At 52.0% G+C, this 26,615-nt stretch overlaps 1 protein-coding gene across 2 annotated transcripts; it reads right to left on the minus strand.

Moving 5' to 3' along the window:
* Positions 1–14,992: 14,992 nt before the first annotated feature.
* On the minus strand, positions 14,993–24,657 carry kiaa2013 (KIAA2013 ortholog). 2 transcript variants are annotated; one of them, XM_085967147.1, is made up of 4 exons: positions 24,579–24,657; positions 22,374–23,434; positions 19,757–20,610; positions 14,993–15,597 (listed from the first exon to the last, which is right to left on the minus strand). In XM_085967147.1, exons 2-4 carry the CDS (start codon positions 23,341–23,343, stop codon positions 15,580–15,582), a joined length of 1,842 nt encoding a protein of 613 aa, XP_085823273.1. In that variant the 5' UTR covers positions 23,344–23,434; positions 24,579–24,657; the 3' UTR covers positions 14,993–15,579. The 2 variants fall into 2 exon arrangements, with proteins under 2 accessions (XP_085823273.1, XP_085823272.1); XM_085967146.1 differs by lacking the exon at positions 24,579–24,657 and having other exon boundaries at positions 22,374–24,572.
* Positions 24,658–26,615: the final 1,958 nt, after the last annotated feature.

Here is a 26,615-nt window from a genome sequence, read left to right on the forward strand (position 1 = left end):
CGCACTGAAGCTAGACTGAGCAGTTGTGGGCCATTCAGGAAAACCCCCAAACTGCAATGGTAACTGATTGAAATGTAGTTTTCTTAGAGGGACTAACTCAAATTTTACTTTAAAATATTTAAAAATCTGATGCAGGGACAAGGGCTTGGTGAGATTGAAGGGCGGGTATCGGAGTAGACCCAATGCCTGCTCCAGAACCCTGTATATTCCGCCTGGAATCAGGCCAGGACGCTGTATCTCTACTTTCTGCATCACCCTGTTTCTGTCTCCACCGCTCTGTCACCCTGCCTGTGAGTCTGTGTCCCTGTCACTCCCTGTGTCCCTGTCACTCCCCGTGTCCCTGTCACTCCCCGTGTCCCTGTCACACCCCGTGTCCCTGTCACTCCCCGTGTCCCTGTCACTCCCCGTGTCCCTGTCACTCCCCGTGTCCGTGTCACTCCCCGTGTCCCTGTCACTCCCCGTGTCCCTGTCACTCCCCGTGTCCCTGTCACACTCCGTGTCCCTGTCACACTCCGTGTCCCTGTCACACTCCGTGTCCCTGTCACACTCCGTGTCCCTGTCACTCCCCGTGTCCCTGTCACTCCCCGTGTCCCTGTCACTCCCCGTGTCCGTGTCACTCCCCGTGTCCGTGTCACTCCCCGTGTCCCTGTCACTCCCCGTGTCCCTGTCACACTCCGTGTCCCTGTCACACTCCGTGTCCCTGTCACACTCCGTGTCCCTGTCACTCCCCGTGTCCCTGTCACTCCCCGTGTCCCTGTCACTCCCCGTGTCCCTGTCACACCCCGTGTCCCTGTCACACCCCGTGTCCCTGTCACACCCCGTGTCCCTGTCACACCCCGTGTCCCTGTCACACCCCGTGTCCCTGTCACACCCCGTGTCCCTGTCACTCCCCGTGTCCCTGTCACTCCCCGTGTCCCTGTCACTCCCCGTGTCCCTGTCACTCCCCGTGACCCTGTCACTCCCCGTGTCCCTGTCACTCCCCGTGTCCCTGTCACACCCCGTGTCCCTGTCACTCCCCGTGTCCCTGTCACTCCCCGTGTCCCTGTCACTCTCCGTGTCCCTGTCACTCCCCGTGTCCCTGTCACACCCCGTGTCTCTGTCACACCCCGTGTCCCTGTCACTCCCCGTGTCCATGTCACACCCCGTGTCCCCGTCACTCCCCGTGTCCCCGTCACACTCCGTGTCCCTGTTACACCCCGTGTCCCTGTTACTCCCCGTGTCCCTGTCACTCCCCGTGTCCCTGTCACACCCCGTGTCCCTGTCACTCCCCGTGTCCCTGTCACTCCCCGTGTCCCTGTCACTCCCCGTGTCCCCGTCACTCCCCGTGTCCCCGTCACTCCCCGTGTCCCCGTCACTCCCCGTGTCCCCGTCACACCCCGTGTCTCTGTCACTCCCCGTGTCCCCGTCACTCCCCGTGTCCCCGTCACTCCCCGTGTCCCCGTCACTCCCCGTGTCCCCGTCACTCCCCGTGTCCCCGTCACTCCCCGTGTCCCCGTCACACCCCGTGTCCCCGTCACACCCCGTGTCCCCGTCACTCCCCGTGTCCCCGTCACTCCCCGTGTCCCCGTCACTCCCCGTGTCCCCGTCACTCCCCGTGTCCCCGTCACTCCCCGTGTCCCCGTCACTCCCCGTGTCCCCGTCACTCCCCGTGTCCCTGTCACTCCCCGTATAAGAACATAAGAAATAGGAGCAGGAGTAGGCCAATCGGCCCCTCGAGCCTGCTCCGCCATTCAATAAGATCATGGCTGATCTGATCCTAACCACCAATCCACTATCACAGAACCATCTCCTGAATCTAACAGAATTAGACACACGAAATAGGAGCAGGATCAGGCTACACGGCCCCTGGGCCCGCTCCGCTACCCACAGGGCCATGACCATTCCGAACCTAGACTCGTCCAAATTCCTGCCCGCTCCCCATAACCCTTAATTCCCTTTACTTCTAGGAAACTGTCTATTTCTGTTTTAAATTTATGTAATGATGTAGCTTCTACAGCTTTTTGGGGCAGCATATTCCATGGACCTACCACCCTCTGAGTGAAGTAGTTCCTCCTCATCTCAGTCTTGAAAGAGCAGCCCCTTATTCTAAGACTATGCCCCCTAGTTCTAGTTTCACCCATCATCGGGAACATCCTCCCCACATCCACCCGATCCAACCCCTTCACAATCTTATATGTTTCAATAAGATCGCCTCTCATTCTTCTGAACTCCAATGAGTAGAGTCCCAATCTACTCAACCTCTCCTCATATGTCCATCCCCTCATCCCCGGGATTAACCGAGTGAACCTTCTTTGTACCGACTCGAGAGCAAGTATGTCCTTTCTTAAGTATGGACACCAAAACTGTATGCAGTATTCCAGGTGCGGTCTCACCAATACCTTGTACAACTGAGGCAATACCTCCCTATTTTTATATTCTATCCCCCTAGCAATGAAAGCCAACATTCCATTGGCCGTCTTAATCACTTGCTGCACCTGCATACTAACCTTTTGAGTTTCGTGCACCAGGACCCCCAGATCCCTTTGTACTTCAGTACTTTCCAGTTTCTTGCCATTAAGATAGTAACTTGCTCTACGATTTTTCCTGCCAAAGTGCATAACCTCACACTTTCCAGTATTGTATTCCATCTGCCAAATCTCTGCCCACTTACTTAGCCTGTCTATGTCCCCTTGCAGGTTTTTTATGTCCTCCTCACTCACTACTTTCCCTCCCATCTTAGTATCATCTGCAAACTTTGATATGTTACACTCGGTCCCCTCCTCCAAATCGTTAATATAGATTGTAAAGAGTTGGGGACCCAGCACTGACCCCTGCGGAACACCACTAGTTACTGATTGCCAGTCTGAGAATGAACCATTTATCCCAACTCTCTGCCTTCTGTTAGATAGCCAATCCTCTATCCATGCCAGAATATTACCCCCAATCCCGTGATCTTTTATCTTAAGCAATAATCTTCTGTGTGGCACCTTGTCAAATGCCTTTTGGAAGTCTAAATACACTATGTCCACTGGTTCCCCTTTATCCACCCTATACGTTACTTCCTCAAAGAACTCCAGCAAATTTGTCAAACATGACTTCCCCTTCATAAAACCATGCTGACTTTGTCCTATTAAATTATGATTATCCAAATGTCCTGTTACTGTCTCCTTAATAATGGACTCCAATATTTTACCTACCACAGATGTTAGGCTAACCAGTCTATAGTTTCCAGCCTTCTGTCTACTGCCCTTTTTAAATAAGGGCGTTACATTAGCAGTTTTCCAGTCTGCGGGGACCTTTGCTGAGTCCAGGGAGTTTTGGAAAATGAAATGTCCCTGTCACTCCCCGTGTCCCTGTAACTCCCCGTGTCTGTCTATCTGTTTCTCTGAACGATTGTGGACCTGGGTCCCGCTGTCAGCGTGCGGGTAGATTTTAACCTTGTGCGATAGAAGCTGTGATCGAGAGTCCGAAACCCCTCATCGACTTCAATGGAAATAAAAATGGGGAGAGGTGTAAAACGGGCTGCCGACTCACAGCAGCTCTGAGCAAAGCTCATCGACCTGAAACATTCTCTGTTTCTCTCTCCACACATGCTGTCTGACCTGCTGAGTATTTGCAGCATTTTCTGTCTTTTATTGCCGACTCGCCGTCACCCGCTCTACCTCATCGCACAAAGTGTCTCTCTGTGTGTCTGTCTCTCCACACACCGAGCCGGAGCTCAGCTTAAATAAACTCTGTGAAACGCCGGTTCCAGCGCAGTTTCTGATTCGGATGAGGCGACAGTGAGGAGAGAGGGAGAGACAGCCGGTGTTGGACTCACTCCGGTTCTGCTCTGCCTCACTGACGGGCAATGTGGGACATCGGGGGTTCCTCGTTCGTTCATTTCAGCCCCGCGTGAATAACATTCACCCGTAAAAGATTCATTTATTTCCTCCCCAGCCCTGGGGCCTGATTTGAATGAGTTATCCTCATGAACCCGATCATTCCCGGGGAGGAACCGCTAGCCAAGACTCCGGGCCGTGTAACCACACACTTTCAGCTTTTTATGGCGCTCAGAGACTGTTTATTTCAGGTAAAAGAGGAATCATTGTGCGAGGTCCAGAGTCTCATCAATGTGAGACTTTCACAGATTCTGTCCACCGAACACCCGCCACTCACCTCACCCTCCGCCAGTTTCTGGGATCCCCCTCCTTTTACCCTTCCAGATTTCGATATTCCACATGATATCTGACTGTGTGACCAGCTGCAATCTTGTTATCCGCCGCATTATTGCTTCTGCCCGCATTAATTTCGAGCGGGGCCCAGTCTCGGCTCAGTTTATTCCGTTAATGAACGGAATCTGTGCCGGCGGATTCTCCGGGGTGTTGGCTCCGGTGTCTGGTCACTTTGTACCGGCCAGTGACCCCCTCCCCCGGGAAGCCGATGTCCCTGCCCCGCCCGCTCGGTGCCTGTTTCTGGGCTTTGATCAGGTTTCACACCGTGTGTCGGTGACCGGAGCCGCTCCCCGGCTCTCACTCCGGCGCCTATTTCGTTTTCCCGGTGCTTCCCAAATTTATACAAAACGAATTTTCGATTTGTGGCGGGATTTGAGCGAATGGATAAAATTCCAGTGAATGTTGTAAAGTTTCACGAATTGTGTGGCCTTTAATCTGACGGTGAGAATTCGGTCGCGGTTTCGTTAAAACTCGAAACGGAATCGAAATACTGCTGGAAGTCTGACCTAGAAACAGAAGGCGCTGGGAACGCTCAGCGGGTCGGACAGCACCGGTGGGGGGAGAGAGAGGCAGAGAGCTGCCCTCAGACACTGCCCGACCCGCTCAGAGTCCCCAGCATTTTCTGTTTTTATTTTCGTTCAATCTGCTGGGATCTTCACACCGACAATCCTCGCCGGGCCCGGACTGGGACGGTCTGCTGATCTCTCGCAATCTCTTCACCCGCCTCCCTTTACCTGTAAATGTCACACACAGAGTCCGAGGCCGAATCCTCGCCGTCCCCTTCTCCCGGTCTCTGAGCGCCGAGCGCGGGCAACTTTCCTTTACCCGAGCAAGAGGGCTGGGCTCCCGAGGAGAAACCGTCCGTGTTCCTCCCGCCGGCTGCAGACATCAGCAAAAAAACACAGCCAGAAAGGACTGAAATCCCAGAGAGAGAGAGAGAGAGGAGATGTCACCCAGCACAAAATCCGCCCACAGCCTCGCTCGATTCTGTCAACTCCGCCAAATCCTGGGGAGGGAATGAGAGAGCAGGGGACATGGAGGGGGGCAACCCGGCTCGGGGAGGGGAATCCAGGGGTCCTGGAGTGGCAAGGGTGAAACGAGGAGGATGTGGAGACAGTGAGGGTGGAAGGATCTTCAGGAGAGAGAGAAATGAGGGAGAGCGGGATTGAAGTCACCGAGGTGGAAGATTCTTCATTCTGCAGCAAGTTTCTCCACTCCAGCCTCTCAGTCACTCGACCCCTCTCTCATTCCCCAGCTTCACAACATCCCAGCCAATGTAAACCAATATTTGTTTAAAACCTGCTACAGTTTGGCTTGTTTTAATCACTCAACTTTTGGTTTGGTGAGAAGACTATTTCTGTTTGTTTTGTTCTGTAGATGATACCGGGCCCAGCGCCTAGCTCCTTCCTACCCGGGAGATCCTTGTGTTTAGGCCCATGTGTGCCGGTCCAGTCTAATTTCATTGGGCATCTGTCTCTGGTTCTTGACTTAGCAGCAGTCGAGGAAGAGAAGCCGGTTGCTCACTTTCTCTCGCAGCATCAACAATGACAGCTGCCGAGTTTCTCTGCAGCGGACCTCTGTCGAATTTTCTCTCTCGCTTTCGACCCTCAGACTCTCTATTGCCCAAGTTCACATCAGCTGCCTCCCACCTTGTGTTTTCCCTCACTTGTTTCGATTTCACTAACTGTCTTCCTGGAAAGATTTGATTAACAGAGAGAGAGAGAGAAGAAAGAATCAGAAAGGAAAAGTTAAAAAATATATATTCAATTTTACATTTTAAAATTATCCAGCAACAATTAAACCCTGAGCAACTGAGACTCCACACTTGCAATCGTTAATTTTCTGTGCCAGAGAGGTTCATTGGCAGTAATTAACACTTAGCACATTGTTAAAAGAATCTCTGGCAGCTCATCCAGGCTTAACGAAATATGTGCGGACCTTAAATGGCTCTAAAACAGGCTCCTTGCATCACTTCAGACCAGCTCTAACTTTCTGTGGCGAGTTTAGTTTGTATCTACTGCGCAAATACAGCAACTTTATGCTGTTTAATGCATTTCAATGGGGAGCCAGACAGCAAGATGCTGTTTTGGTGAAGCTGTCAATGGAACGGCGCATCTCAGACAGCAACGTTTGGATTCCTGCGTTTAACTGCAGATCTGCCCTCGCCAAAAGCTGCTGTAGAATTTGCGCATAAATAAGGATGCGCACCATTAGCCTTACCGTTTGCTGTTATTTTGACAGCAAATTATGGGCTGCTTTTAAGTTGATGAACCCTCCTTCATAATTTAAAATAAAGCATCTATAAATCTCCCCTTAGACTTGCTCATCCCTACATTGTAAGAAAAACGGATCAAAGAAACATAGAAGATAGGAGCAGGAGTAGGCCATTCGGCCCCTCGAGCCCGCTCCCCATTTAATGAGATCATGGCTGATCATCCAAATTCAGTACCCTGTCCCTGCCTCCTCCCCATATCCCTTGATCCCTTTAACCTTAAGAAATATATCTAACTCCTTCTTGAATATATTTAATGAATTGGCCTCAACTGCCTTCTGTGGTAGAGAATTCCACAGGTTCACCACTCTCTGGGTGAAGAAATTCCTCCTCATCTCTGTCCTAAATGGCTTACCCCTTATCCTTAGACTGTAACCCCTGGTTCTGGACTCCCCCACCATCGGGAACATCCTTCCTGCATCTAGTCTGTCTAGTCCTGTTAGAATTTTATAAGTTTCAATGAGATTCCCTCTCATTCTTCTAAACTCTAGCGAATATAAGCCTAATCGACCCAATTTCTCCTCATACGTCATTCCTGCCATCCCAGGTATCAGTCTGGTGAATCTTCATTGCACTCTCTCCATGGCAAGAACATCCTTCCTCAGATAAGGTGACCAAAACTGCACACAATACTCAAGGTGTGGTATCACCAAGGCCCTGTACAACTGCAGCAAGACATCCTTGCTCCTGTACTTAATCCTCTCGCTATGAAGGCCAACATACCATTTGCCTTCTTAACCGCCTGCTGCACCTGCATGCTTACCTTCAGCGACTGGTGCACAAGGACACCCAGGTCTCGTTGCACTTCTCCTTTTCCCAATCTATTGCCGTTCAGATAATAATCTGTCTTCCTGTTTTTGCCACTGAAATGGATAACCTCGCATTTATCCGCATTATAATGCATTTGCCATGCATCTGCCTAATCATCCAACCTGTCCAAATCATACTGGAGTTTCTCTGCATCCTCCTCACAGCACACATGCCCACCCAGCTTTGTGTCATCTGCAAACTTGGAGATATTACATCTAGTTCCCTCATCTAGATCATTTGTGAATAGCTGGGGTCCTAGCACCGATCCCTGTGGTACCCCACTAGTCACTGCCTGCCACTTGGAAAAAGACCCATTTATTCCAACCCTTTGCTTCCTGTCTGCCAACCAGTTCTCTATCCAAGACAGTACCTTACCCCCAATCCCATGTGCTTTAACTTTACATGCTATTCCCTTATGCGGGACCTTATCGAAAGCCTTCTGAAAGTCCAAATACACCACATCCACTGGTTCTCCCTTATCTTTTCTACCAGTTACATCCTCAAAAAATTCCAGTAGATTAGTCAAGCATGATTTACCTTTTGTAAATCCATGTTGACTTTGTCTGATCCTGTCACTGTTTTCCAAGTACTCTGCTATTACATCTTTTATAATGGACACCTAGTGAATAAATAGTAAATTCAAGAGTGAGTTACAGGCTGGAATCTAATCGAGTGGTTTGGGTAGCTTATATGTAGAATAACAGATACCCGGGGGGAGTGAGGTTCCTAACCATAACCTTATATGGGTGTTCACGTCTAACTTCCACTGAGACACCTGTCTCTCTCTCTGTCTGTCTCTCTCCCTGTCTCTCTCTCTCTGTCTCTGTCATGAGACCAGAATTGAGACAAGCATACTTGAAATATACTTTCTAACTCCTTTGATGTCCAACTAGAGAACAAAGAAAATCAGGTATATATCTCTCCTGACCACAAGCTGACAAACACCAACACGATACCACAGGCAGAGGCTGAGCTTCCCAGTGGGTAACTCAGGACACTGCCCAAATTCGAAAGGCTGCAGGTAAACATTCCACTGGGAAAGAATATCGTTAGATGCACCAGATCAAAAAGTTATTTAATGTCTGGTGGAACCATCTGACTGTCCTTTTGGGGTGGTCAGTGAACAAATCCAGCAGATAAATAAGAAAGAAAGAAAGACTTGCATTAATAATGCGCTTTTCACAAGCACTGGACGTCCCAAAGCGCTTTACAGCCAATGAAGTACTTTTTGAAGTGTAGTCACTGTTGTAATGTAGGAAATGATGCAGCCAATTTACGCACAGCAAGCTCCTACAAACAGTGATGTGATAATGACCAGATAATCTATTTTAATTATGTTGATGAGGGATAAATATTGGCCAGGACACCGGGGATAACTCCCCTGCTCTTTTTCAAAATAGTGCCGTGGGATCTTTTACATCCACCAGAGAGAGCAGACGGGGCTTAATGTCTCATCTGAAAGATGGCGCCTCTGACAGTGCAGCACTCCCTCAGCGCTGCACTGGAGTGTCAGCCCAGATTTTTGTGCTCAAGTCTCTGAAGTGGGACTTGAACCCACGACCTTCTGACTCAGAGGTGAGGGTGCTGCCATCTGAATGCACGGATGTTGCCTGACCTGCTGAGTTTTTCCAGCATTTTCTGTTGTTATTTTACATATTAATAACCCCTCATTTGCAGGGATATGTTGCTTGTGGTGGGCTGTTGTTTATCAAACAGATTGTGTTATTTCTTGAAGTGAACTTAATTTTAACCCTTAAGGTACTATAATAAAAAGATAAGCAAAGACCATGGGCAAAACACTGCTGCTCACAGCAATCCTAACCCCAGAGTGAAATGATATACTTGTAAAATACATACATACATATATTGAATCCGTGCAGTTGTTATATTCACTTTTGGGTCCTTTTTTGTAAGTGTCATGGCAAAGGCTGAGATCCAACACACCTGAGCTATTCCGATTATCTCAGTGCGGAACGGTTAGCAATTATAATTCATGTAATTTTAAGGAGTGATAATAGCTGATTATCAGGAGGTAACACAATTAGTTTACATAATATAATAAATAATGCTTACATTTACAGAGTGCCTTATCACATGGAACATCTCAAAACACCTCAGCTACAATATTTGGAGACGGACAGCAGAGTTTGAGATGAGCTCAAGTCTATGGAGGGTGCAAGGTGGGAGGGAGTCTGGCCAGGAGAACATTCACAACCGTTCTAAAGCTGTAGTGTTAATCTGGAATAGGGGTCAAACCTGAATCGGGACTGAAACACCAATCCCAGCTCTTTACTGCAAACGTTCAGCAAGTGATGGGAAGGAGCTGCTATTTACAGCAACAGATGGAGGGAGCGGATACACATCTGAGAAAAAGCTGGGAATATGGGAGCAGTGTGTAAGAAACTTGTCACAACACAGCAAGGTTCTCTGCTGAACTTGTGCTTTTATTGGTTAAATCTGAAAAGTGGACTAATCCTCAACCACTTGATTAATTCTGTTCTGTATAATGACCCACCCACTGCATCACTCCCGATCTGTTTGTTGGCCCTTTCTATCTGTGACTGAATATTCATGCTGCTCTGCAATTGGAGATCAGTTTGTTTGTTCTAATGATGCAGCATTTTATTAGAGGTCCTTTTGATGTTTGGAGGTGGAGAGGTCCAGGAACAGACAGCCCAGCTGAGACCTGCTCATATTCTGAACTAGACAATGTGCTGCAGCACAGGGAGATCTGATGGAGCCCCCACTAACAGTCCCTTGCCCAATTCCATCATTTGCTCTCATACACAGCACCTGAGCACTGAGCTAAGCAGCTCCTCTGCCACCTACACAGCCGAGAATCCTGCTGCAAATTGTATGACCTCAGTCAGACCCCAGCTGCAGTATTGTGCACACTTTGGGCCCCCACTATAGGAAGGATGTAAAGGCAATGGGGGAAAGGTGCAGTGGAGATTCACTGGGATAGTGCCAGGGATGAGGAGTCACAGTGATGAAGAGAGATTTGAGAAGTGTGGTTAGGGGTGTCCTGAGGGAGGGTTAGCAAGGAAACAGTGAGAGATTGTTTCCACCAATTGGTGAGATGGTAACGAGGGGCCAGAAATTGAAGGTAATCACAAAAAGAATTAAAGGGGAGGTTAAAAAGCAGAGGATGTTTAGAAATTGGGATTCTCTGCCGCAAACCCTTGTTAAAGCAGAGTTCATCAATTCTTTTAAATAAGAATTAGATAGTTGCTTGAAAATAAGGAATATTAAAGGGTTCAGGGAGTGAGCAGGAAAGTGGGATTAACTGGGTGGCTCAGATAAAAAGAACACCAATGGAGACTTGATGGGCTGAATGGCCTGTTGCTGTGCGGTAACATTCTATAGGGGCGAAATAGGTTACCCGAGTAGCATGAAACAGCGCATATCGGATTGGCAGAGGATTTACACCACACCCCGCACCTCAATTTACACCCCACCCGACGGTGACATAGTGGCACAGTCAGTGATAGTGAACAGTGACACAATGATAGTGAACAGTGACACAGTGATGGTGAACAGTGACAGTGACACAGTGATGGTGAACAGTGACACAGTGATGATGAACAGTTACACAGTGACACTGATGGTGAACAGTGACACACTGATGGTGAACAGTGACAGTGACACAGTGATGATGAACAGTGACAGTGACTGTGACACAGTGATGGTGAACAGTTACACAGTGATGGTGAACAGTTACACGGTGATAGTGAACAGTGACACAGTGATGGTGAACAGTGACACAGTGACAGTGATGGTGGACAGTGACACAGTGAATGTGACACAGTGATGGTGAACAGTGATACAGTGACACAGTGATGGTGAACAGTGACACAGTGAAAATGACACAGTGATGGTGAACAGTGACACAGTGACAGTGAAAGAGTGATGGTGAACAGTGACACAGTGAAAATGACACAGTGATTGTGAACAGTGACACAGTGACAGTGAAAGCGTGATGGTGAACAGTGACACAGTGAAAATGACACAGTGATGGTGAACAGTGACAGTGACACAGTGATGGTGAACAGTGACAGTAAGACAGTGATGGTGAACAGTGACAGTGACACAGTGACAGTGAACACTGACACAGTGGTGAACAGTGATGGTGACAGTGATATGAACAGTGACACAGTGACAGTGATGGTGAACAGTGACGGTGACAGTGATGGTGGACAGTGACACAGTAACAGTGACACAGTGATGGTGAAGTGATACAGTGACAGTGATGGTGAACAGTGACACAGTGATGGTGAACAGTGACACAGTGACAGTGATGGTGAACAGTGACACAGTAATGGTGAACAGTGACACCGTGGTGGTGACAGTGAACAGTGACACAGTGACAGTGAACAGTGACACAGTGATGGTGAACAGTTACACAATGACGGTGACAGTGATGGTGAACAGTGACAGTGGCACAGTGATGGTGAACAGTGACAGTAATGGTGAACAGTGACACAGTGATGGTGAACAGTGACACAGTGACAGTGATGGTGAACAGTGACAGTGACACAGTGATAGTGACACAGTGATGGTGACAATCACAGTAAGTGACGGTTGTGCCTGATGGTGTCAGAAGGCTCCTCCCTCCAGGACACATGTTTTATTGTACAATTCCCAGTTTCTAGTTCACACTCAGCACAATCCTGCCGCCGTTGCTCATGGGTTTGTTTATGAATTCTATAGAAACAGGTGCGGATAAATCTCCGCCGCTCAAATTTAAACGGGGGCGTGGGGGGGGGGGGGGAGGGGGGCGGGGGGAGGTGAGTGTCGGTTGGATTGTTATTGACATTTATCCGCGAGTGAGCCCCGGGAGAAATGCTGCGGCAGCGTCATCACTGACAGCCGCTTAAATGTAACGGTTCCAATCGGCGTAGAGCCAGCGTGCAGTAGGCGTAGTGCCAGCGTAGAGCCGGCGTGCAGTAGGCGTAGTGCCAGCGTAGAGCCAGCGTGCAGTAGGCGTAGAGCCAGCGTGCAATAGGCGTAGTGCCAGCGTAGAGCCGGCGTGCAGTAGGCGTAGTGCCAGCGTAGAGCCGGCGTGCAGTAGGCGTAGTGCCAGCGTAGAGCCAGCGTGCAGTAGGCGTAGTGCCAGCGTAGAGCCGGCGTGCAGTAGGCGTAGTGCCAGCGTAGAGCCGGCGTGCAGTAGGCGTAGTGCCAGCGTAGAGCCAGCGTGCAATAGGCGTAGTGCCAGCGTAGAGCCGGCGTGCAGTAGGCGTAGAGCCAGCGTGCAATAGGCGTAGTGCCAGCGTAGAGCCGGCGTGCAGTAGGCGTAGTGCCAGCGTAGAGCCGGCGTGCAGTAGGCGTAGTGCCAGCGTAGAGCCAGCGTGCAGTAGGCGTAGTGCCAGCGTAGAGCCGGCGTGCAGTAGGCGTAGTGCCAGTGTAGAGCCGGCGTGCAGTAGGCGTAGTGCCAGCGTAGAGCCGGCGTGCAGTAGGCGTAGTGCCAGCGTAGAGCCAGCGTGCAATAGGCGTAGAGCCAGCGTGCAATAGGCGTAGTGCCAGCGTAGAGCCGGCGTGCAGTAGGCGTAGTGCCAGCGTAGAGCCAGCGTGCAATAGGCGTAGAGCCAGCGTGCAATAGGCGTAGTGCCAGCGTAGAGCCGGCGTGCAGTAGGCGTAGTGCCAGCGTAGAGCCGGCGTGCAGCCTCTCGGAGGCGGAGGAAGCTTTGGTCACCGTGGAGCAATCCTGCCCCCTGGCGGCCTCAACAAGCACCAGCCCGCAGTCTGTGCACTCGGATTCTCACACTTCCTCCTCATTCTGTAACAACACACTGAACTAGTTACTCATGAACATGTTTGTGTGAATAATTCTTTAATTCCATTTTCTGACTATAAAATGTCTCACTCTCCCAGGAGTCACGTGACATTACATACTTTCCTCTCATTCCCGTTACTTTTAATTGTCATTAGACTCGTTTTTGTTTTAATTACAAAGCGATGGGTAATAAGAGAGTAAAAGGCGATCATGTAATCCAGCTTCAGATAATAACCTTACCCCACGATCTTCATTCTTGTTACTTGATTTAATCCCACATTTATAACTCACTCCCAACTTGTAAATTTGGTGTTATTGTTTTATGGTGACAGTTTTAATCGTGTCTCACACATCCCTTCAGGGTACAGATCCATGGGTGCGGACACTTACTGGGGTACAGATCCATGGGTGCTGACACTCACTGGGGTGCAGATTCTCACTGGGGTACAGATCCATGGGCGCTGACTCTCACTGGGGTACAGATTCTCACTGGGGTACAGATCCATGGGTGCTGACACTCACTGGGGTACAGATCCACGGGTGCTGACACTCACTGGGGTACAGATCCACGGGTGCTGACACTCACTGGGGTACAGATCCACGGGTGCTGACACTCACTGGGGTACAGATCCACGGGTGCTGACACTCACTGGGGTACAGATCCACGGGTGCTGACACTCACTGGGGTACAGATCCATGGGTGCCGACACTCACTGGGGTACAGATCCATGGGTGCCGACTCTCACTGGGGTACAGATCCATGGGTGCTGACACTCACTGGGGTACAGATCCACGGGTGCTGACACTCACTGGGGTACAGAGCCACAGGTGCTGACACTCACTGGGGTACAGATCCATGGGTGCTGACTCTCCCTGGGGTACAGATCCATGGGTGCTGACTCTCACTGGGGTACAGATCCATGGGTGCTGACTCTCACTGGGGTACAGGTCCATGGGTGCTGACTCTCACTGGGGTACAGATCCATGGGTGCTGACTCTCACTGGGGTACAGATCCATGGGTGCCGACACTGGGGTACAGATCCATGGGTGCTGACTCTCACTGGGGTACAGATCCATGGGTGCTGACACTCACCGGGGTACAGATCCATGGGTGCTGACTCTCACTCGGGTACAGATCCATGGGTGCTGACACTCACCGGGGTACAGATCCATGGGTGCTGACACTCACTGGGGTACAGATCCATGGGTGCCGACTCTCACTGGGGTACAGATCCATGGGTGTTGGATATGCCCTGTTACCTCACCCAAGTGCCATTATTCATTGTGAGTTTAGGCCGAGTGTTGACAGGTTATTCAACTGCAGGGTGCATCACAGTTGTTCCTGACCTTACCCAAGGTCCAAATACATACACGTTTTGGCAGGAGGTATCAAGTCAACCGATCAGGAGCAGGAACTGTGGCTCATTTTCCCATCCCTAACCTAGGGGTACAGAACCCAACTCTAGTCCCCCCCGAGCTGGTGCCCTGGCCAAGATAAGCTGACTCAGTGTGAAACAGGGATAGAACCCAGCACCTCCGGTTAACGGCTCAGCTATTGAGGAAGCTCTTTCAATGTCCATAAATGGCATCGATGCCACAGAATAAATCGATTCACAGCGGGAGTTAAAAATGAAATAGGACAGGGAATTAAACCAATGTTTGAGGTTATAGAAATAGTGCAGATGGTGCTGGCCATTGTACCCGAGCAATCCTCACACACACTGAGCCGGGAGCCACAGCCTCAGGTGGGATGTGACAACAGAAAACGGCACCTGGACACTTTCTCCAGTGTCGCTCACTGAAATACGTAATACTGAAAAGTAGAAGATTGATATTTAAAAGCTACTGACGCTGGTAATCCTGTTAATGAAATATTGCAAAAAGCCACAAACATTGGGATATGTGACCAGTACTCAATCAATCCCGAATCAAACAAGAAGTCATTTGTTGAAGTGATAGTGTTTATTTCAAACTGTTAACAGCGTTATTAGAAAAATCACCCAGAAATTTCACCCCAAACAACATTCGCATTGGATCAGAAACTATTTCCCACAGTTCGCTCCCTAAATGACAATTTTGAATCTAGCAATGAAAAACGTCAACACGGCCGATTTAGAAAAGGATTCTTTCACCCAGCGCAAGGAACTACACAGCCTGTATCATGCTGGAAAATGTGAGGTGACTTTCACTGGAGGTAACGATGAAGCCGTGGTCTTTCAGGTGGATTTCGGTCTGGAATCCCAGGTCAAGCTCTGCTGCAATGATCAGTTAAAGCCACACGACGGCTACAAGCGAGAGCTTCGCTGCAGTTCTCTAACATCCAGTGTCTATAATTCAATTTCACATTTTTTCAGCAAATAAATTAAAGCAGTGCTCTTCATTTATTAAAAAGGGAGAGGAAGGATTGCTTTGTAGACGCACTCTCGCCCGATGCCGATGGCCGCGTCACCGTCTAATCCTCTAAACCTACAGATGTCAACAGCCACATGGACACAGGAGGTGATGATGAAAGGGGACAAGAATCATTTCATCAAATTCTTACGATATCCTGTTTAATTGACAAAGAGAAAACTGTAACCAACAGACATGGAAACGTGTAAAACTATCAGACAGCAAAAAAGCAACGCAACCAAAATCAGAAGCCGGTGTCCAGCAGGAAAACAGATCAGACCAGACAGGGGAACGTCTAGCACCCTGACTGTAGCCCTCAGTAAAAGTGATAAGGGCAGTACTAAAACAGGGCAGTAACAACAGATGGTACTTGCAATTGGAACAGTAACAATGGATGGCATTATCAGGGTAGTAATAATGGATAGTACTAACACTTAGGGTAGTAACAGTGGATGGTACTAACATTCAGGGAAATTACAATGAAAGGTATTAATAATCAGGGGCGTAACACTGGGTGGTACTAATTATTTTCGGTCTGGTTTTAGTACACTAATTGGAAAAGATATTTTCCACCATACACCATTCCACAGCCAGGAGCTGTCTGAGCCAAGCTGGTCCCAGGCTCCGCGGATGCTGCTTTGTAAACTGGCACAAGTGAGCACAGCGAGGGAAGGCGAGTGAGAAACTGTCCACCCGATTGTCCCTCTAGATGGGGACATGCTTTATTTGCACTTGGCAGCTGCCTAAAGAGCAGGCCGAAGGACTGGAGAGAGCGGGCCCGAGACCGGAGAGAGCGGGCCCGAGACCGGAGAGAGCGGGCCCGAGACCGGAGAGAGCGGGCCGGGCTCTGGGAGTGGACAATGTCAGGGACCAAGGGTCACACACTGCTGGGCAGAATGAAGACCGTGCACCATCCGTGTCAGTAAACAATCCTCGGGCACTAAAGTGGAAGACAATAAAAGTGAATAACATCCCTCCTGTAAATGGAACTCAGGGCTGGATTTATGGTCAGTTTGTTTCCATCTACTCACCAACTGCTGCTAATGGACAGGTCAGTAACATGAAACATTCTGTTTAAACGAGTCTGATCTGAAGTGTGAGTATTAAGTCTCTATTTCACAGAGCTCAGGGTGTCTCTCCAATAACACAGGGCACTTCCCCACGTACCTGCTGGACAGAAACCATTGGCTGCTCTTGGGCAGACACACTGCCTTTCACTCCATGGTTAACAGAGGTTGTTTATGAAGCCACGTGGGCAGGGCGTGGCTCCATTTACATTCGAGAATAACAGCAACTTCCGAGCAGGGATTACTAGTGCAGTAATGGAGAGTTTCGGATATAGCGTTTCTCGGTCTGATCATTTACAGCTGATTGGGTTGTGTTTGTAGGACACTCAGGAAGCCTCTGTGAAATACAGTGAACACGACACACGGAACATTCACACACAAGCACAGTTCAATAAATAAAATCAGCAAAAGCTCACACACAGTCGACTACAGCAGGTATAAACCATTCACCTCCGCCCCACGAGCCCCCAATAAACCCTGACCCAAGGTTAGCGAAAGGGGCAGTGACTCCCCAATATGGGTGGAGCTGGGGAGGGGGGCGGGGTGTCACTGCGCTGAAAAAAGTCATCGTCACATCACAGTTACTACTGTCACCCCTCCCCCGCCAAACTACAGATAGGGCACAGGGACTCCACTCCACACCCTCAGACCCAGAGACTCCGCATCCTCAGACCCAGAGACTCCGCACCCTCAGACCCAGAGACTCCGCACCCTCAGACCCAGAGACTCCGCACCCTCAGACCCAGAGACTCCGCACCCTCAGACCCAGAGACTCCGCACCCTCAGACCCAGAGACTCCGCACCCTCAGACCCAGAGACTCCAGCTCCGCACCCTCAGACCCAGAGACTCCTCACCCTCAGACCGAGAGACTCCACACCCTCAGACCCAGAGACTCCGCTCCACACCCTCAGACCCAGAGACTCCTCACCCTCAGACCCAGAGACTCCTCACCCTCAGACCCAGAGACTCCACACCCTCAGACCCAGAGACTCCGCTCCACACCCTCAGACCCAGAGACTCCGCTCCACACCCTCAGACCCAGAGACTCCTCACCCTCAGACCCAGAGACTCCTCACCCTCAGACCCAGAGACTCCACACCCTCAGACCCAGAGACTCCTCACCCTCAGACCCAGAGACTCCTCACCCTCAGACCCAGAGACTCCTCACCCTCACCCTCAGACCCAGAGACTCCTCACCCTCAGACCCAGAGACTCCTCACCCTCAGACCCAGAGACTCCACACCCTCAGACCCAGAGACTCCACACCCTCAGACCCAGAGACTCCACACCCTCAGACCCAGAGACTCCACACCCTCAGACCCAGAGACTCCTCACCCTCAGACCCAGAGACTCCACACCCTCAGACCCAGAGACTCCACACCCTCAGACCCAGAGACTCCACACCCTCAGGCCCAGAGACTCCACACCCTCAGGCCCAGAGACTCCACACCCTCAGGCCCAGAGACTCCTCACCCTCAGACCCAGAGACTCCACACCCTCAGGCCCAGAGACTCCACACCCTCAGACCCAGAGACTCCACACCCTCAGACTCAGAGACTCCTCACCCTCAGACCCAGAGACTCCACACCCTCAGACCCAGAGACTCCACACCCTCAGACCCAGAGACTCCACACCCTCAGGCCCAGAGACTCCTCACCCTCAGACCCAGAGACTCCACACCCTCAGGCCCAGAGACTCCACACCCTCAGACCCAGAGACTCCACACCCTCAGACCCAGAGACTCCACACCCTCAGGCCCAGAGACTCCACACCCTCAGGCCCAGAGACTCCACACCCTCAGGCCCAGAGACTCCACACCCTCAGACCCAGAGACTCCACACCCTCAGACCCAGAGACTCCACACCCTCAGACCCAGAGACTCCACACCCTCAGGCCCAGAGACTCCACACCCTCAGGCCCAGAGACTCCACACCCTCAGGCCCAGAGACTCCACACCCTCAGGCCCAGAGACTCCACACCCTCAGACCCAGAGACTCCACACCCTCAGACCCAGAGACTCCACACCTTCAGGCCCAGAGACTCCACACCCTCAGGCCCAGAGACTCCACACCCTCAGGCCCAGAGACTCTGCCCCACACCCTCAGACCCAGAGACTCCTCACCCTCAGACCCAGAGACTTCACACCCTCAGGCCCAGAGACTCTGCCCCACACCCTCAGACCCAGAGACTCCACACCCTCAGACCCAGAGACTCCACACCCTCAGGCCCAGAGACTCCACACCCTCAGGCCCAGAGACTCCACACCTTCAGGCCCAGAGACTCCACACCCTCAGGCCCAGAGACTCCACACCCTCAGGCCCAGAGACTCCACACCCTCAGACCCAGAGACTCCACACCCTCAGACCCAGAGACTCCACACCTTCAGGCCCAGAGACTCCACACCCTCAGGCCCAGAGACTCCACACCCTCAGGCCCAGAGACTCCACACCCTCAGGCCCAGAGACTCCACACCCTCAGACCCAGAGACTCCACACCCTCAGACCCAGAGACTCCACACCCTCAGACCCAGAGACTCCACACCTTCAGGCCCAGAGACTCCACACCCTCAGGCCCAGAGACTCCACACCCTCAGACCCAGAGACTCCACACCTTCAGGCCCAGAGACTCCACACCCTCAGGCCCAGAGACTCTGCCCCACACCCTCAGGCCCAGAGACTCCACACCCTCAGGCCCAGAGACTCTGCCCCACACCCTCAGGCCCAGTGAGCCAGGCTGGTGTCACAGGGCAGCTCTTCAATTTGGGCACGGCTTCAAATCAGTCGGAAATGATATATCTCGCTCTGCCTCCCCGTTACATTACATCAATCCCCAAAGTGTAATCTCCATGAAGTAGAAAGTGTCCCCATCACCTGCACTCTGTGCATACACCACAAACACCGAGAATGAGCTGGAATAAAGCTACTGTTGGTTCATTTTCCAGTGGGTTTTACTTGAACCAGGCACACTCACTCACACAAACACAAGCTCCGATTTTACTTAAATCTAAAGTTTGTAGTGCAAACTAGAAAATTGATCTACGTCACTCAGGAAGAGCGCTGTTCAACTTTGAATCAGGGAATCTGTGCTGGTGAAAGGGTTTTAAGGTCTCACCAGAAAAGAAAACCAAATCCCTCTTAGCACCACAAACTCAAAGTGTCCCCATCTCAGCGAAAGATTGCAAGAGTCAGAATGTAGCATCGTTCCCAGCTAGCAAGCAGAGACGGGGGGGTCCCGCGGAAGATTTATACCTTACTCCGGAATATGGGCTTGGCACCTGGGCCGCAGTATTCGTTGTAGATGAGCTTGAAAAGGAAGAGGTGGAACAGGGTGATGAGCGACGCCACGCTGAACCAGAAGAGGAAGGGGAGGCCGGGATACTGTTCCGCCATGTGATCCTCGTGAGCGAGGATAGCCTTCAGGTGGAGCGTGTGCCTCAGTGCCTGCAGGTGAGTCAGGTCGGTCGAGATGTACAGCAAGGGGGTGATGGGCCGCGTTACCATGACGGGAAATATGTGACCTTTAAGTTCGGAGGTCAGCTCCACCGGGTCGTTCATGCAGCCCGCCTCGCAGCCGTAGAGCCTGACCGGCTTGTCCTGAGGTTTGACAGAGACGTGGAGGAAAGGCTTGCCCTCTCCGTCCAGCAAGACAGCCAGGTTGATCAGGTCCTTGTTGTAATGAATCCCTCGCAGCAAGTAGCTGTTGTGCAGAACGGAGGGATCGGCCTGGAACTGGAGGTGGTTCTCGGTGAACTGGAGGCCCCCGAAGCTCATCACCATGCCCTGGATCATGCCGTGCGAGCCGGCAGCCACCAGGCTTTTGCAGCCCCGCTTCTGCAGCGTGAGTCTCCACAAGTTGGAGAGCTGCAGCAGGTGAGCAACGTCGGAGATCTGCTTGGGCCACAGGTTCTCCGCGTGCATGGTGGCGTGCCCGCTGAAACAGTGGTCCGCATAATTCAGGCTGGCCTCCAGCTTCTCCCGCTCTTCCGCCCCGCTCCGCAGGTCCAGGAGAGGAGCCGCTGATGTGGAAAGAACGTAGAAGAGCGTCCTGTTCACCGTCACGCTGGAAGGGGTGTGCGCATCGGTGATCTTCTTCATCTCCACACCTGGAACAGAAAGAGGCAGCTCACAGCGGGCACCGAGGGTAAACTTCACCCACATCCCACCAGCCCCGGGTCACATGAAGAACTGACACACTGACACCCACCCGAGAAGCTAGTGCCCCCGGCCAGCATGACCCAGACTGGGGGGGGGGGGGGGGGGGGGGGGAGGTGCCCCGATCCCGAGTTCTACCACCGCATGGCATCGAGCAGCTCTTCGGGTTTCGTGTCAGTTCCCGTTTTGTTCCCCCCCCTCCCCCTCCGTGCTCGAGTGCCGAGGGCTATTTAACTACAGAAGGCGTCACAGTGATACTGACTGCATACTCAGAGGAGGGGAACTAGCCCAACACCCTATATGGCAGTCAGGAGCCTGGAGACACCGAGCCCAAACGTCAACCCAGCTGAAAGCAGCCGGCATCAGCCCAGAGCAGGAGGTGAATCTCCGAGCAGCCCCGGCCGGTGAACCTGTCACACCGCGAGTGAGATTTACTCCCCGGGGAAAGACTGAGCCCCTCACCAAATGTCCATGGGTCAAAGAGGGGCACAATTATAAACAACACGTCTGCACCTCAGGGAAGGGACAGGCTGGGAGATGGGTGGGCTGGGGGGAGGGGTGGACATGGGCTGGGGGGAGGGGTGGGCGGATACGGGCTGGGGGAGGGGCGGACACAGGCTGGGGGGAGGGGTGGGCGGACACGGGCTGGGGGGAGGGGGGGTGGGGACACAGGCTGGGGGGAGGGGTGGGGCCTAACTCCTGTTTGCAGAGTCCTAGAAGCAAGTTCACTGACCAGCCCGAGCACCAGGCAGTGGGCACCGAGCACTGGGTCTCTGCACCAACCGTGCCCTCGGCTGATTTAACAGTTCCCAGCTCAGGCCCCGTGTGTCGGTTACACCATGAAATGTCACAGCACTGAATTTTGCATCATTGCTTCCCACGTGACGAAGAGCTGATCGCACCATCGAGAGTTTGCCTCTCTGGATCAGCGTCATTAGATCACGCCAAGCTGTGGCTGAAGGACAGGGTCAACATTCAGCAGAACCGAGCAAAACCCAACTTGCCTTTACCAGAAACAAACAAGCAGGGCTGAAACCGATCAATAGCTAAATGAACCCTGTTATTGCAGAAAAGAAATATAAATCAGATTATGGGAGGGGGGAGAGCTGGCGTCACACATTGGCGTATGGGGTCGCGGTCTCGCTGTGCAGGTTAATACAGAGGCTCCTGGCCCTTTTCTCACGTGCATTGTCCCTCTTCTCCAGGGGCACAATGGCTGTTCTACACAAAACTGTCTTCTTCGACAACACCTCCAAAAACCCATGACCTTTACTATCTAGAAGGGCAAGAGCAGCAGGCGCATGGGAACACCATCACCTCCAAGTCACACACATAGAATCATACAAATTTACGACACAATCATACAAATTTACGACACAGAGAGAGGCCATTCGGCCCAGCGTGTCTGTGCCTGTTCCTGACTTGGATATATATCGCCGATCCTTCATTGTTGCCGAGTCAAAATCCTGGAACTCCCTCCCTAACAGCACTGTGGGAGTACCTTCACCACACGGACTGCACCGGTTCAAGATGGCGGCTCACCACCACCTTCTCAAGGGCAACTAGGGATGGGCAATAAATGCTGGCCTTGCCAGCGATGCCCACATCCCGTGAACGAATATTTAAAAAAAACTAGACAGCGCATGTCAGCTGGTTATTGAACGATTGGAGGTGTCACAGTGGAGCCCGATCCCAGCCACACGTTGTAGCTTACCTGAGATTATTAAATCGCCCCACGCCTTCTGATGCTCATGGTACAGTTCTTCTGCTCCCATCCTCAGCAGCTCAGACATTTCCGTTTTTGCCGCCTCTCTCAGTTTACTGAACGATTCTTCCACCTTTGTTAATTCCATTAACTCGAGTGTGTGAACCACCGACACCACGTGCTCAGTGAATTCGGACTTTGCTGCCACCTGCAGCCTGATGGCCATTTTCTCTGTGGCCACCACCACCAGAATGGTCTCCCTTTTTTCCGTCAGCGCTCTCCCCGATAAGAGGACAAACTCTTGGTCGTTGTGCTTCTCCAGGCTGGAGGAGAATTTGTTTCCAATGACGGGCGTCTTGCTGTTGACTTCAAAGACTGCCGCCCTATCACTGGGGTTGGAGATGTGAATCCTCTGCAGTAGGAGGTGGGGCCTGCTCCGATGCACAATCACATCTTCACGGAGGGTGACACACTCCCGGGACTTGTGGGATAATCCGATCTGGATACATTGGAACAACCGAACCAGACCCTCCTGGAAGTGGATGAGCGCAGCTCTGGACACCGAACGGGCGCTGAGCGGTTTCAGAGCTACCAGTGGCACATAGTCCGTCAGGTGGATGGCAGCAAGGCCCAAGGCAGGAGACGATGCCACCCAAAGCTGATTGGAGAGAGCGTCCACGACCAGGTGACCATTGCCAACCACAATTGGGCCAGATAACTGTCCCAGGTCTTCTCCATCAATCTGACTCATCAGGCCATTGCTGTGGTCTACTGCTGACTTCCATCGTTGGGTCTCTACCTGAAGGCAATTGTCTGTCACTGTCCTGGGATCCGCAGAGTCAGGGAACAGCCTGAACCCACCTTCTGAAGCTAGGTACCAGTAAAAGATCAGCAGGATGCCCAGGCCTGCCAGCATTCTCCTGGCCCAGCTGCTGGAGAGCAGCATCGGTAACCCCTTCAAACGCTGCTGCAGCCACATCCTCTTGCCGCTGGCTCCTTCCCTTCGTCCTTTCTCTTCCAGCCTCTAATCGAAACTGTCGACTGGTCTTACAGTGCCTCTCCGTCCCTTTCTGTCAGTTCTCAGGAGAGCACAGGAGAAAAACACATCAACACAGCTATCTTTTCTCTTCCTATCTTAAATTTTAATCCTACCCCCTCTCCTCGATATGGCGATTGTGTTGCTTGTACTTACAAGGACACCCCAGTAATATCACCTTCAGTGTTACCACCCCTTTATTCTTCTCTTTTAAACTGGTTAAATCAAAGTACTCCTTTCTCTGGACTAGTAGTTACAAGACACCAAGCTCTCGGTCGCCCACACTTAGTGATCTATCTCCCTCTTTCCAATACGTTACAGTCTCCATCTCTAAATCTGTCTATCGCTCTCACTCTCTCTTTGTCTCTCTCTCTAGCTCAACAGCAACTTGTATTTATATAGCGCCTTTTAACGTAGTAAAACATCCCAAGGCGCTTCACAGGAGTATTATAAGACAAAAAAATGACACCGAGCCACATAAGGAGAAATTAGGGCAGAGGACCAAAAGCTTGGTCTCTCCCTCTCTGTCGCTTGCTGTCTCCCTCTCCCTAGCTCTCTGTCTCTCCCTCTCTCGCTGTCTACCTCTCCCTATCTTCCTCCCTGTCTCCCTCCCTGTCTCACTCTCTCTCCCTGTCTCACTCTCTCTCTCCCTGTCTGTCTCTCTCTCTCTCTCTCTCTCTCCCTCGCTCTCTCTCCCTGTCTCTCTCTCTCTCTCTCTCTCCCTGTCTCACTCACTCTCTCTCCCTGTCTCACACTCTCTCTCTCTCCCTGTCTCACACTCTCTCTCTCTCCCTGTCTCACTCACTCTCTCTCCCTGTCTCACTCTCTCTCTCTCTCTCTCTCTCTCCCTGTCTCACTCTCTCTCTCTCTCCCTGTCCCTGTCTCACTCTCTCTCTCTCCGTCTCACACTCTCTCTCTCCCTGTCTCACTCTCTCTCTCTCTCACTCTGTTGCCCTCAGTGTTTCACTCTCTGTTTCTATCTGCTTCTCCACCATTTCTCTCTTATCTCTCAGTATCTCCACTGCCCGGATTCTCTTTCGCTCCTCTGTTTCTCGGTATTACTATGACCCCGTCCTACTTCAGTCTCTAGATTTATTTATTTTTATTTCTCTCTCTGCCCCTGTCACTCTCACAGAACACTGCCGTCTAACGGATTTGCTGCCGTCGGTGAGATTTACCCGGAAGTGTCGCGATGTGTTGCGACAGCACGGTTCGGCCTCGGAGCGAATGGGAGCCGGAAACAGCCGAGCTTGGCGGCCCCGCCCTCATACCGGCACTAACCCCGCCCCCGCACAGGCCCCGCCCCCGCACTAGCCCCGCCCCCGCACAGGCCCCGCCCGTCACTAGCCCCGCCCCCACACTGGCCCCGCCCCGGATCCCGATGGGTGGGAGAGAATCCGAACCGGACCGGGACCGGGTTCAGGTTTGCAGTGAGATGGCGGTACAGTGAAGCTCGGTCCCTGCACACCAGTAGAATAGGATCACAGCCAAACTGATCCTGGCTCCTCTGACAGTTTTCTCACCTGGGCAGTGAGCAGGAACCCTGGCTGATTTCCCCTCTCTATCCCAGGGGTCACTGTGCTGCGATTAGGAGCAGGAACCCTGGCTGATTTCCCCTCTCTATCCCAGGGGTCACTGTGCTGCGATTAGGAGCAGGAACCCTGGCTGATTTCCCCTCTCCATCCCAGGGGTCATTGTGCTGCGATTAGGAGCAGGATGGCTGATTTCCCCTCTCTCCAACCCAGTGGTCACTGTGCTGCGATTAGGAGCAGGAACCCTGGCTGATTTCCCCTCTCTATCCCAGGGGTCATTGTGCTGCGATTAGGAGCAGGAACCCTGGCTGATTTCCCCTCTCTATCCCAGGGGTCACTGTGCTGCGATTAGGAGCAGGAACCCTGGCTGATTTCCCCTCTCTATCCCAGGGGTCACTGTGCTGCGATTAGGAGCAGGAACCCTGGCTGATTTCCCCTCTCTCTAACCCAGTGGTCACTGTGCTGCGATTAGGAGCAGGAACCCTGGCTGATTTCCCCTCTCTATCCCAGGGGTCATTGTGCTGCGATTAGGAGCAGGAACCCTGGCTGATTTCCCCTCTCTAACCCAGGGGTCATTGTGCTGCGATTAGGAGCAGGAACCCTGGCTGATTTCCCCTCTCTCTCCCAGGGGTCATTGTGCTGCGATTAGGAGCAGGAACCCTGGCTGATTTCCCCTCTCTAACCCAGGGGTCACTGTGCTGCGATTAGGAGCAGGAACCCTGGCTGATTTCCCCTCTCTATCCCAGGGGTCACTGTGCTGCGATTAGGAGCAGGAACCCTGGCTGATTTCCCCTCTCTAACCCAGGGGTCACTGTGCTGCGATTAGGAGCAGGAACCCTGGCTGATTTCCCCTCTCTAACCCAGGGGTCATTGTGCTGCGATTAGGAGCAGGAACCCTGGCTGATTTCCCCTCTCTAACCCAGGGGTCATTGTGCTGCGATTAGGAGCAGGAACCCTGGCTGATTTCCCCTCTCTAACCCAGGGGTCATTGTGCTGCGATTAGGAGCAGGAACCCTGGCTGATTTCCCCTCTCTAACCCAGGGGTCACTGTGCTGCGATTAGGAGCAGGAACCCTGGCTGATTTCCCCTCTCTAACCCAGGAGTCACTGTGCTGCGATTAGGAGCAGGAACCCTGGCTGATTTCCCCTCTCTATCCCAGGGGTCATTGTGCTGCGATTAGGAGCAGGAACCCTGGCTGATTTCCCCTCTCTAACCCAGGGGTCATTGTGCTGCGATTAGGAGCAGGAACCCTGGCTGATTTCCCCTCTCTAACCCAGGGGTCACTGTGCTGCGATTAGGAGCAGGAACCCTGGCTGATTTCCCCTCTCTAACCCAGGGGTCACTGTGCTGCCATTAGGAGCAGGAACCCTGGCTGATTTCCCCTCTCTAACCCAGGGGTCACTGTGCTGCGATTAGGAGCAGGAACCCTGGCTGATTTCCCCTCTCTCTAACCCAGTGGTCACTGGGCAGCGATCATAGGATATACGGCACAGAAACAGGCCATTCGGCCCAACCAGTCCATGCCGGCGTTTATGCTCCACTCGAGTCTCCTCCCGTCTTTCCTCGTCTAAATCTATCAGCATAACCTTCTATTCCTTTTTCCCTCATATATTTGTCCAGCCTCCCCTTAAATGCGTCGATACTATTCGCTTCAACCACACCCTGTGGTAGCGAGTTCCACAT

The sequence above is a fragment of the Somniosus microcephalus genome, chromosome 25 (genome assembly GCF_052327205.1).
Source record: "Somniosus microcephalus isolate GS21.2 chromosome 25, FLI_Smic_1.0, whole genome shotgun sequence".
In the NCBI taxonomy this organism is placed as follows: domain Eukaryota; kingdom Metazoa; phylum Chordata; class Chondrichthyes; order Squaliformes; family Somniosidae; genus Somniosus; species Somniosus microcephalus.